A 13,120-nucleotide genomic window follows, 5' to 3' on the forward strand; every position below is an offset into this window, starting at 1 on the left:
CCCTAACCCTAACCCTAACCCTAACCCTAACCCTAACCCTAACCCTAACCCTAACCCTAACCCTAACCCTAACCTAACCCTAACCCTAACCCTAACCCTAACCTAACCCTAACCTAACCCTAACCCTAACCCTAACCCTAACCCTAACCCTAACCCTAACCCTAACCTAACCCTAACCCTAACCCTAACCTAACCCTAACCCTAACCCTAACCCTAACCTAACCCTAACCCTAACCTAACCCTAACCCTAACCCTAACCCTAACCTAACCCTAACCCTAACCCTAACCCTAACCCTAACCCTAACCCTAACCCTAACCCTAACCCTAACCCTTACCCTAACCTAAACCCTAACCCTAACCCTAACCCTAACCTAACCTAGAATCACTGTTGAACGATTCAATCAAACGTTGATATGAAGGAGACATTGAACGAGAAGTCAGATGTTCCCTTTGAGATGGATAACTCGATGATTGATATTGGCTGGGAACAGATGGACGATATGACGGTGGTGAAAAGAAACCAGGCTGTGATGGTGAATACACTCCTCCAACTTCTGCTTCGACTTTGTTTGAACTCTTTTGTCTTCCTCTTCGAATTGCATCGTTTCTTCCTTAAAGAAAAAATTCAACATGTATCAACTTCAAACAAAACAAATTCAGCGAAAAACACACTTTTGTGACAGAATCCGTAGTTGCTATTGCACAAAGAAAAATGAAATAAAAATGACAAAAATAAAAACAATGAAGATCAAACATTCGCCTTTGCTCACTTTCATTTGAATTGTACATCTTTTTTTTCAACTCAATAACACAATTTTTATCTTATTTATATCTATTTCTATTAATATGCAAAATGGGAATGAAAATCACTTTTTCAGAATGTGGATCAAAATGGAGTTTATGAACAGAAAAAACAATATTTCAGCTTGAAAGAAAAATTCAATAGCTAACAAAGGTATTACAGATATTATATTGCAAATTTATTTGTTATAAGTTAAAGATATCATTTAAATTGTTTTGCAAATTTTGTTTATAATCCAGAAAGATTAAAAAGGAAAGTTTTTCAGCAAAGAATGATTCATGATTGTCAACGATCGAAGATACAGCTTTGAACTCACTGATGAATATGATAAGAATGTCAGGAACATTCAAAAATAGGTTTTTGTTGTGTTTAATGAAATTGGATCAATGAACAAAGAAAATTGTTCTTGATGAAGAATGATCAATTTTTGTGGAATAGTTCATTAAACGAACAAGATGGCAACTTCAACGCTGAGCCAAATCGTTGAATTGTTTGTTACTCATAAAGTTTCATTATATGATATTAGTTTTTCAGCTATTTTTTGTCAATTTATTCAGAAAAATCTGTGACTTGTTATTTTCTATTTATTTGATAAATATTTCTCAAATCGCCTTCATTTCATTTCATATCAATGAATTAAATAAAATATAAGAATTTTGAAAGAGTATTAATTGTATTTTTACGATAGAATGAAATGAATAAAAGAAAAATAAAAAAACAAAAGAAAAACTGCACTCTATCATTTAGAATAAAAATCTTAAACGAATTCATAAAGAATAAACATCAAAGAAACATAATGAATGTTAATGAAAAACGATAAAAGCATCTTAACAGATATAAAAGCTTAACAAGCAAAAACAAAGGTGACATTTTTTGAGATATAAAAGGACAATTTCTTAATAATCTTATGAATTATCATACTGAAAGATTCAAAAGAACACTTCAAACTTTAGACTGAATCATAAAATGGAAAAAGAACGAAAAGAATTGCAAAAAATACGTGATAAGCATTTCATTATCAAAAACCATCTTTCGAAACATAAAACAAAGATTTATCAAACAAAAATTGTTCAAAAACAAAATATTTAATACAAACTCAACGCATTTTCTCCTTTATAAATGGCTATTATTGAATGCTGTTTATTAATACTTTCTTTTGGTTATCGGATCATAGAGGATAAAAGAAATGAAAAATTTTTGAACGAATTTTTATCTTTCCTTATCATCAAAAAAATATTGAAATGAATTTAATATCACCTTGCAAACCAAGAAATGCTGAAAGTGTGTTCAATTATATTCATAGAGTTTTATAAATTTTTTCCATTTGTTAGTTTAAATCTATATTCAAATTAAGACATTTTGAAACAGACGAATAACTTAATAAATGAAGCAATGAAGAAGTGTCCAAGAACAATGTTGAAGAGAATATCTCCGTATCTTATGAAAAACAGGTTTGACTTTTTTCTTATTTTGAATTAACATTTTTCATTGGAAAAAGAGGAAAACAGAGTGAACGTGCAATATTAAAAAGATAGACAGAAAAATTGATACAACGCTGCATGCTTATTGACTTATATGCACAAAATACAGATGAATGACATAATTATGATGAATAAAACTTCGAAGAAATTGTATCAAGCCTGTTATTTTAAATATATGAGGGTTCATTCAAAAACATGTTTGCATTATTGATTTATAACATTTTTAACAATCTTTTTCGTTTGTAATGTTTTTGTCCGTTGAATGATTGAATGGATATTTTCTTTTTTCAAAAGAAAATATAACATTCAATCCATGGTCTTTATGCGAAAATTTGTGACAATTATCTTCGTGTTCATTATATTCTATTTTTTTCCTTCATTTCTTTCAAAAATTATTAAAACTTCACTTGATTTTATAAAAAAAAACAGTTCTTTTTTTATTAAAGTTTAATATTTTTGTGGTATTGAAATGAAAAAGACAAGATCTTAAAAAATTGCGAGTGAAATTGAAAAAAATAGTAATTACAAAAAGATATTTCTGTTATTTAAACAGCATTTGTTATGTTTTGCTATTTAACCAACAAAAAACTGAATTTGTTTGTAAAAAAGGATTCTATTGATGTTTAATATTAATAATAAAGTTAATCAAATAAAAATATTCCTTAATAACAGAGCAAACCGTGATTTTTATTTGATTGATTATTTCAGTCTAATTTGACTGGAATGTCAAATTTTGCAAAGTTGAGAAATATCTTCAAAACTGAGATGAAATAGCGAAAAAACGGTGTGATAATCAATTGTATCTATATTTAACATGTTATTAATATAATAATTATTTTGATTTGTATTATAATCATAGAAAAAAATAGAAGTCAAACCTGGTTTTTCGGCATTTGCAATTTTTCCTCTTCGCGCTGCGAACATCCCGCTAAAGCACTTCATTTTAATTATGATTACCACCTGCATGCTTTTTATTTAGTCATATCATCTCATTCGTGAGATAATTTTGATGATGAAAAAATAAAAAAATTTCATTATGGTATTTTTGATTTTTTTCGAGTTTTCAATTTTTACTTGATTAACCGTTTTGATAATAAATATTAATTGAGCTAATTAATAATAAACATGTTAAAAATGTTTATTTTACAAATTGGCAGCATTTCATAGAAATTTTTCAAAAATTCATTTTCACAGGTGAGTTGATATGGGATGTCAAATAACCTAAACTAGTTGACATTTTTTTCAGAAATATTTTTCCTTGTTTTGCATCCTTTTGCTTTTTTCTTTTGTTTTACACTTATAACAGTTTATAATTTGCATTAATATCGAGTTGCCACACACTTTTTCCAAAAAAAGTTTTTTGAGTGGGGAAAAGCGAAAAAATTAATTATGGGTCTGAGTTAGGTTAGGGTTTGTTTTTGTGCAGCCTACGGTTGTCCAAATTTATTTTTGAGATTGCCACAGCTCCCCGGGGCGGTGTCTGTTCCTCACCAAAGGTTGTCTGGTGGTAGTGGTGGGCAAGCACTGTCACCCAGTATTTTCAGTTTCTGCCGCACCCCCTCCCCCGGCGAGAAAAACGCCTTTCAAGATTCTGGATGCGTCGTCTTTTCCCCTAACCTAACCTAGATTTCTCTTTCAAACCTCTTCTCCTCCACAATAAGTGAAGGATTGGTCAACTCTCTAAACCCATTTTCGACACGAATTGTGCTGTCATTTCTGATGAGCCACGTATTTGACAGATATCCTGTTTTATCCTCTGATTACCTTCTGTCGCTGCTGCTTCCTCGTCCTCAGGCAAACTTGGCATTCCACAGAGCGATCTATTCATTGCTCAAAAGCAACAGCCACAAACTCACTCATTCTGCTCGGAATATGATGAGATCGCACTGTCACACGCTGAGCAACAACACCATCTCATCCATTAGCATCGAATCTCCTTCTGCCTTTCTCTTCATATCGAAATGATCATCAGAGCAACCCCTGAGTTTGCAACAGTTTTAGAATTGTTCCACAAATCAAGCAATACGCAGGATATTTCAAGCACTTCAATTTCTGAGAATGTTTCAAGCAACAAGCACAAACGAAAGCACCACAGCCACCACTCACTCTTCGCCCAGATGAAAAAGCGTTCGTCGAGGCTATTCTACACATTGCCATCACATTATCTTCGTGGTTCTGAACTGCGTAGCTCATAAGGCAGTACATCTGGCGATTCTTTCATCTCTTCGATTCTTGTTTCTTTGGAAATTCAGCACTTTCGTTATCATTAACATCATCTTTTGCAGCGACATCTGCTTCCATTAATGCGTTGTCTTCCTCTTCATTCGCCCAGCCGCATCCGGCTCCTCCGCGCACTCGACATGTACACATGCGCCATTCCTCGTGGAATCAGACATCTTCTCAGCCAAACTCCTTCGACTTCATTTTGAGCTAACTTTCTTCTCTTTCTTCTCCTTCTTCTCCATTTCACATTCAATCTAACTCACACTCAAGTGGATTTCATTCTATTCTTTCAAGTTATCATCATCATTTTTTTTTCTTCTTTTTCTTCTTCAATCCCATCTGCCTTTGCCAATCTACTTCGATCAGATAAACTACGTCTACGGTTTCTATCACCAGACACCCGCTCCCTGCCATCCCATCTACATCAACCATTCCAAACAGCGTTCACGGCCTCTCGCAGCTGCACAAAGAAGACAGTCTTCCTTCTTTCAAATGAAAAGACCAGGCGAATTCTAATCATCAATTGTGAGAATCGCTTCTCAAGAAGTTGAAAATGCTGAGGCAGCAGCACTCGGCACAAGCCGTATGGAGTATTCACAGCTGTTATTAGATGTATTTGGTTCTTGCTAAAAGGAGTCTACTCAAGTGGCTGATCTGTTTTGGTTCGATCCATGCATCGCAGTGCATTTAACGCTGTCGGTGAAGAAGGAGTCGATGTAGAGATTGCTGTGGGATAATGGCTTGTTGTTTTCGTCAGGTGAAGAAGGAGCTTATAGAAATTCAGCCAAATCGAAAAAGAAGAGAGAGAAGAAGGCAAATAGAAGAAGATTGAAAGAAATAGAAAGCGATTCTCCTTCTGCAAACGAATCAGATTTCCATCTGGAAGACAAAAACTGCAGCTATTGCTCACTCAATATGATTGACAGGATTGCCACTGGCTTCTGTGCATCAGGGAATAATGTCTGAACAGCTGAAATCTAGCATCCACGACCACAACGAGACCGTGCAGCAGCAAGCTTACACGCCTAACGCTCTGTTTCACGGGATAAAAGAATACGATTTGCTTTATGTGCAGACAACTGTGAAGATAATGTAGACACTTTTGTTGTCACATCTGTAACACCTCAGTCATTCGGCTCAGTGAACATCGTCAAACCAACTTCATTTGCGAGCGAAGGCCACAAAAGAAGGATGAAGGAAGAGCTCAACTTCTTCCCTATTGAGCTGCCCCGCCAGCCATCTCCAATGATTCCGTTCCACAAGTCTAGAATGAGAAATTCACAGCAGCCGTTTCTGTCGCCTCACACTGCAACATCTCCTTTGTGTATCGCGCATTCGCCGATGCCGCAAGGGGATTCTGTTTCTCGCCATCCAATCATCCACAAGAGGCACGTGTGGATGCTTTTGTACGCGAATATGATCCTGAAAAAAATGTAATTTTAGAAAATAAGATTAAATGATTTTCATATCAGAGAAAAATATTAAACAAAAAAAGCATACATAAATAGAATAATCATTTGTCTATTAATTGATTTATTTCTATATCATCTTTAAATATATTCCAGTACTGAAGAAAACTTTCAATAAAAAAAAGTTAAAAAATATCAATAACCAAAAAATCACACGTCTTGATCTTCACGCTAAATTGTTATTTTTATGAAGTGCAAAAAAATAAAAATTTTGCCAGAGTGCTGCCGATTTTGTAACATTTGGAAAATTTTTCCCTCTCTTAACTCTCTCTATTTGCAATATTGTAAGCAATATTCTCTCTCTTTTTCGGCTCAATGAAGTGACTCATAATTATTCTTTACTTCCGTCAGCTCCAACTAGCCAATCAAAATGAACACTTTCAAAAAAATCTTGAATTTTGTAATGAAAAATTTATTATATAAAAATGCATAAAAACAAAAAACAAAACAAACCTACCACAGTAAACGCTTGCCAGCACAGTCTTATACCAGAAAGCAAGAGGAATATGCTAAGCGGAAGGAGATAGCTCAACGTATCTCCTTTGCTTTTGGTGCATATTAAGGGGAGATCACAAAATTTTTCCAAAAAAAATCAGAAAATTTTGTTTGAGATTTTTGATAAAAATTCACATATAACATTTTTATTAATAAATGATTATTAATTAACATGAATATGTTAAAAAGTCATACTGTTCATGTTGCATTATTTTTTTTGAATTATGATTGAGGCTCCACAAAATGAATATATATATATATCAAACAGAAATTAAATATTAATGTTAAATGAAATATTTTCAAACGATTTATCATATTTATAATAATCGTAAATTCGTTGTCATCAAAATTCAGTTATTGATGACCCCCTTCAAATTTGAATTTTCATATTCTCCGAATCCAAACTTGTAATTAAAAAAACAATAAACATATCAATTGTCTATCTTCTATTTTGTTGAAATCATGTTTCAAAGAATTTTAAAAAATGTTTTTAAATGACAATAAAATAAAAAAAATTTTCATATTGGAATCATTTTTTTTCATCATTGATAATCTTTCAAATTCTCAACGAATACGAAACAGATTTACACAAATTTCATGCATGTTATAATTCAAGTGTGTATTTATGGAAATCACACTTGTTCAAAAACCATTTGTATTTCTGCCTTTCTGCAGACATAGTGAAATTTTTTAGACCCAAAATGCTGAAAACTGGAAAATGATCTGTTTATGGTTTCATCGAAAAAAAATTTTTTCCCATACATATAAATTTTATTTGAGGAAAATAACACATGCACATGATATAACATTCTTTATATTAATTATTAATATTTATATCTCTCAAAATAAGATGCGTTGTGAATGTGAAAAACAATGAAAACTTTAAGACAATAAAAATTTCAAATAAAAAGGAAATATTACACATCAAAAACATGCGATGTGCAAGAAGGTGATAAAGCCAAAACAGCTTATGAGTGAATGAAATAAAAAATATCAAGAGTGAACATGAATCAAATTAATTTGATTCTTTAAAATCACGATGAGAAGCTTTGAATTTTTCATATTTTGTGAGAGCCCTCTTTTTATTGGGATTTTTCTGTTTTTTAAGAATGTTTCTGATTCTATCTCTGCAGCAGTTGTCTGATCTCCCTTCAAGAGCTTGACTAGCTTCCTTGAAAGAAGATCCATTTGTGATTAGTTGCAACAGTATTTTATCCTCCTCCGGAGTCCACTTTTTCCTTGATTTTGTTCCGACTGCATTGTTTATTGGACGATTTTCTCGAAGAAAATTTTTGACTTTTGGCTTTGTTAAATTTAACATTTTTTGTCCAGTTAAATATTGTTCAATGCTCGAAACGTAAGATAAAACAGCATCGGTGACATTTTTGGTTATTGACAATTGTTTAAGCACTTCATCTCTTGACAATTTCAATATTGAAACATTCGATGTGTTATGAATTTTTTTGTTGCTCAAATAATTTGCAGCTGCCATTTTGTTCAAACGGATTACACATGAATAAGGGTAATGTCTTTGACTGCATGCGTATTTAAGGATTTCCAAAACATAAAAATCAAATGCCGAGATGATTGAATCAATTTTCCAAGAAGGTTCATTGAGTTTGATGTTATGATAAACACTAGGCTCCGTAAGTGATTTGTCAAATAACTCTTCAGATTCAACATCTTCATTTGGAACAAGCAAACGACTTGCAACAACAATTGATTTTTCTGTTTCTTTCACATAATTCCATTGTGCAGCTGATCCAGCTTGCCAGTTCCCAACAAGGGCAGTTGCCTCAATAATGGAATCTTTTTTTGATGGATCACTTCTTCCTTTGATTAGCGCAGAACAAATGAACCCTGATCTTAACGAATGAAATCCAAAAATGTTCTCTGGATATCCAGCTTGCTTTGCTCTTTTCTGCAATCTAACTCTCATCACACCCTTGCGAACTCCCCACAAATATTGTTGTCCCAATTGATCCAGATCCCATTCATCGAATTCTGTGAGTGATAATCCATATTCTTCTACTAAAAATTGCTCCAACCACCACACCACATTTTATGTTGATTTATTTGCAATATCTCCTTTAACAGTTACACAATGATCGTCACCTCTCACCCCCTTTCCACACTCCAAATTTATTGTCACTTTTACGTATGTTGAATTTTCTTTAGAGAAAACTCTGACAATGTCCTGGAGTCTTATATGCGAACATGTGTGCGCTCTAGCCCCTGTAGAAAGCGCAAACAAAAACAACGACGCCTCCAACGGTTTTTCTACAACCCAGTCTGGATAGCACTTCAGAATCCATTCCAAATCTGTTACAACTAGTGGCTGCTTTTGCCACTTTAAATCTTCATCTTTTTCATATAAGTTTGATCTTCTATTTCTTTCTTTTTTCAACTCCACAAATTTCTGTACTTCACACATTGCGCGATTCATGCTCTTTCGAACTTTTTCATCTATTGGAACACCTGTTCGTAATTCCGATATTTGAAATATACCATTGATAATACTGCATTGAACAGATTTATAGTTGTAGCCAGCTCCAATACCAAGCAATTTCACAAACCCATATATTGGTTTTGCCTGGACTGGCCAAGGTTCGATTTTTCGAGTTTGGCAGTAATCCATCTACATTTTGAAAGCCCAACAGTGATTTTTGACAGTGTCCTTGCTGAACGGCAACCCATCATCGAAATATGGTTCCAATTCTTCTATGGAATGATCACGAAGAATCTCAGATAATTTTGTTGGTGAGTCGAGAGAAAATCTGGCAGTTGTTAAAGCAGGAGATGATGATTGTGTCAAAGGTCTAGAAAGTTCTTTAAGTTCAGAATGATTGAAAGCTCCATACATATCTTCAAGATCGACGACTTTTGCAAATTCAATATTATCAGTTGCAGTGTCATTTAGACTTTTTGGTTTGCTTTCAATTTCATTCAGTTTTTCTTTCAATAAAGAAATATTGTCTTCTGAACACAGCACTGATTTTTTGCGAAGTTTAGGTTTTGATTTCATTGATGATGAATAATGAGGAGTGATTTTCTTTTTTCTTTTCATGACATCTGATGATGATGAGATGAAATTGTTATCAGTAACTGTCTCATCAGAATCTTCGAATGATGAATCGCTTATAGAACATATGATTGAAGAAGATGATGAAGAAATTGAATCAGTTATTTTTGAGGATGAATCACTCATATCACTTTCGGACAGTGGCACATAATCTTCATCGTTTTTCTTTTTTTCTTTTTGAATTGCGTCCGATTTCGTAATGATTGCCATCTTGTTCAAACACTCTTCTTTTGCTTTTCTTTGAGGTCTGGTTGAAGCAAAAGCACTTTCGATTTCAGTGTTTATTTTATTAGTTGATTTTTTTGTCACTCTTTTTCTTCTCCTCAATTTTTTTGATTTCACACTTTTGAATTTCACACATTCATTTTCTGTTTCCTCATTTTCATCTTTTTCTTCTTTTTTCTCATTTTCCATTTTTTTGCAATCATCGGATGATGATTCATTTAATACTTCAGCGAGTATTTCATCAATCGGAATTGCTTCCAAGTCGAATGGATCTTCTGTTGAATATTGTGAGGAAGAAGCAGATGCAATTGACTATGATTGTTCAATTAATGTTGCTTCTGAAGATGACACTGATGCAGAAGTGTAGTGAAGAGTTGAACAACAATTTGTTGTTGAGATATTTGAATGTGTATCATGAACTATTTCTTCATTCTTTTTGTTCTTTTGACTTCTTTTGCCTCTTTTGCTCTTGTAATGTTTAGTAATTTCATTTTTTGAACGAGCACGGTTCGATTGAGCATGAGTTGAATTGGAAGTGATTTTTGATGTTCGGCTTTTTGAAATGCGCTTTGTTTTTTCGGCTGTGTAATTTGTTGATTCCATGAATTGAATACATTTTTCGTTCAGATTCTCCATTTTTGAATCGAAAAGTGGTCGTGGGTAGGGAGATTGATGTTTAAACGGTCTGAGATGTTTCAAAGTCGGCTGGGGTGGAAGTGTCATTAGCTTTGTGGTGAAAAAATCAACAACTGGCACGTCATCATTTTCAAAAAAAATTTGTAAGCCAAGATGTGATTGAATCTGTTTTTTGTTCATTGTCTTTTTCTTCATCAGAAATATCTTCTTTTTCTTTTTCTGCAATTTCTTCTTGTTCAGATGAGGAGCGAAGCATTGAAGCGATGGCTATTTCATCGTAAATTTGTTCTGAAGTGCTAATTCGTAAAGGTGAAGAAGGAATAGGAATTAATGAAGAATTTGAAGGAGATAAAGGATGTGAAAAAGGAGATGATGGTTGTGTAGATGGTGGAGGAGAAAAAAATCCCGGCCTCGTTGGAGAAAGAATTGGTGAATTTGGAATTGAAACTGGAGGAATGTCATCATAATTCCTTTCTCTCATTTTTTTAACATTTCCTGAAAATATTCACAGAGAATAAAATGAATTAATGTATAAATAGATTTTTCAATAAAAAACAAACTTTTGGCATTCAATCCAGAAACACTTTGAATTAAAAATAATTGTCAAATAAATTAGTTTAAATTGGTGAGAATAACAACTCAAACTATTTTTGCTTTGTTTGTAAAAAACTTTTCATTGCAAATAACAATATGAAGATGGCTTTCGAATTGCAGGGAATAAAACTAGTTTTCAAATTTGTGCAAGATTTTAAACCAGTCCGAACCATTAATTGAAAGATTGTTTTTTTATTTATAAAAAAAAGGTATTTATATTGTTTTTTATTTGTTTTCAACTGTTTTTGTTTTTGAAAGATAATAAATTTGAGAGTGTATTTTGCTTGTTTCGCGCAAAATTAAAGAGAAAAAAAGAAGTTTCGATTATGAAATGAAAATAAAATAATAATAATAACTCGTAAAATCCAAAGTTAAGAATATTAAAGAAATTTACAGATATGAAGTTGTTGTTGTTCAACTATTGCATTTTAGGCGAAAATTTTAAAAAATAATGTGATAAGAAATAACTGTTATGTGATTGTTTTATATCAAAAAAATAAATTATTTTTTTTATTGTCGTTATATGTCAAAAATATTTATGAAACTTTACAAACTTGACATTATTCCATTCTTGTGATATCAGAACAACTTTTTTTCGTAAAAATTCAATACGTATTATGTTTGTGATCAAAAAAATTGTTTTTTTGTAAGTATTCGAAATGATGTTTTCCATATAAAAAAACGAAAAATAATGATCAAAAAAAGTATACCTCTGTGACATGACAAGAGAAAATTGAAAAAATGACAAAATGACAGACAAGATAATTATGATTTGTCAAAAAGGGTTATTGATGACGATTTCATAATTCTTAATTACTGTAACAATTAATTTGCAAAATTTCATGAAATAATTCTTATCATTATGAAATTATCAAATTTTTTATTAATGAAATCAAGTTTGAAATATTTGTTTTATTTGACACGAAACGTCAGTTGAGGAATATTTTTGTCACAATTTGTCATTGACAGTCATTGACGGTCACTGACAAAAAAGAAAAAACGACAAGATATTACAGATGCAACCAACAAATCTTTTCCATAGTGCTTTGAAAAGTCTTTCGAAGGTTTTGCAGTAGTATATTTTAAATTAATTAAAATTTTTTTTTTTTTTTTTTTTTTTTTTTTTTTTTTTTTTTTTTTTTTTTTTTCGTGACAGACGAGGCTTCAAGTTATTTGTCAGGTCACAGAGGTATAAAAAAAGCAGTAAAGGGCAAAAATAGACAAAATCGAAAAATGATCAAAAATAAAAATGTCAGGGTTATGACAAACGCTAATTCCACCACATTCCATAACCCTTACACTTATTGTTATTGCACATAAAAAACATTTCAAAAATTGGGAAAGGAAATAATTATATTCAACATTATTTCTAAATTGGACAAACCGATCACGTTCAAAATTGGTGCGTATATACATTATTTGATAGTTCATAATGTATTGCATTTTGATTGGGATCTGTAACATTCATGAAAAGCAATGACTGAAATGATCCAAAAAAGCAGGTTATTTTCAATGAAAAGATAATAGTTTATTCACACCAAGTTTGGTACAGCGCGCAAGTGGTTTTTCATCCCTTCTACAGCCTCAGCATTGCATTGGGAACGTTTCATGAATTTTTGTCGGAGTTTCGTAAAAAACTTTATTTGCGATCAAAACATTGATAACAATTTTCATAGGAATTTTTTGATCAAAACTTTTCATTGAAATTTTTATAAAAAAATTTTTTCTCCACAACTACGAATAACTGATTGGAGATTTTTGGAGCATATGTTACATGTGTGGAGGAGTTGCACATATATTATTTTCTACAAGATCCTAGACACATGTTGGAAAAAACATTGAATTATTTCTTGATTTTTCCTGATGGAAAAAACAAAAAAATCCATGGAATAACGAATAACTATTTGAAAACCCTGGAAAAAATATATATTCTGTGCATGATAATAGTGCATCGTTATGACATATTTGTAAATAGTTTCAATGTGCAATTGGTTTGAAAAATATTATTAATAAAATTCAGTTATAGGGAATTTTGATATTTTTTTGATTTTCCCGTAATTTGAATGTTAAAAATTAAGTCTTAATACAATGAAAAATCTTCTTTAGTTGGACT

General features: G+C 32.1%; 3 protein-coding genes across 3 annotated transcripts in view; 1 reads left to right on the forward strand and 2 right to left on the reverse strand.

Moving 5' to 3' along the window:
• MONOS_17332 (uncharacterized protein) overlaps positions 1 to 789 on the reverse strand; it is a gene marked incomplete at both ends in the record, with an annotated part of 2,821 nt that extends 2,032 nt beyond the window's left edge. The window contains 3 exons of the mRNA XM_067870244.1: positions 377 to 611; positions 673 to 695; positions 755 to 789. Coding sequence (XP_067730577.1) covers positions 377 to 611; positions 673 to 695; positions 755 to 789 — 293 coding nt within the window. The remainder of the gene's footprint in view (positions 1 to 376; positions 612 to 672; positions 696 to 754) is intronic.
• Positions 790 to 5,464: 4,675 nt separating this feature from the next.
• MONOS_12331 (uncharacterized protein) lies at positions 5,465 to 5,943 on the forward strand (the record flags this gene model as incomplete). Its single annotated transcript, XM_067864943.1, has 2 exons — positions 5,465 to 5,575; positions 5,635 to 5,943. The coding sequence occupies 2 exons, from the start codon at positions 5,465 to 5,467 to the stop codon at positions 5,941 to 5,943; spliced, it is 420 nt and encodes a 139-aa protein (XP_067730578.1).
• A 3,165-nt stretch (positions 5,944 to 9,108) lies between these two features.
• MONOS_12332 (uncharacterized protein) lies at positions 9,109 to 9,762 on the reverse strand (the record flags this gene model as incomplete). Its single annotated transcript, XM_067864944.1, has 1 exon — positions 9,109 to 9,762. The coding sequence occupies one exon, from the start codon at positions 9,760 to 9,762 to the stop codon at positions 9,109 to 9,111; it is 654 nt and encodes a 217-aa protein (XP_067730579.1).
• Positions 9,763 to 13,120: the final 3,358 nt, after the last annotated feature.

Source organism: Monocercomonoides exilis, assembly GCF_001643675.1.
Source record: "Monocercomonoides exilis strain PA203 chromosome Unknown scaffold13-1861174, whole genome shotgun sequence".
In the NCBI taxonomy this organism is placed as follows: Eukaryota; Preaxostyla; order Oxymonadida; family Polymastigidae; genus Monocercomonoides; species Monocercomonoides exilis.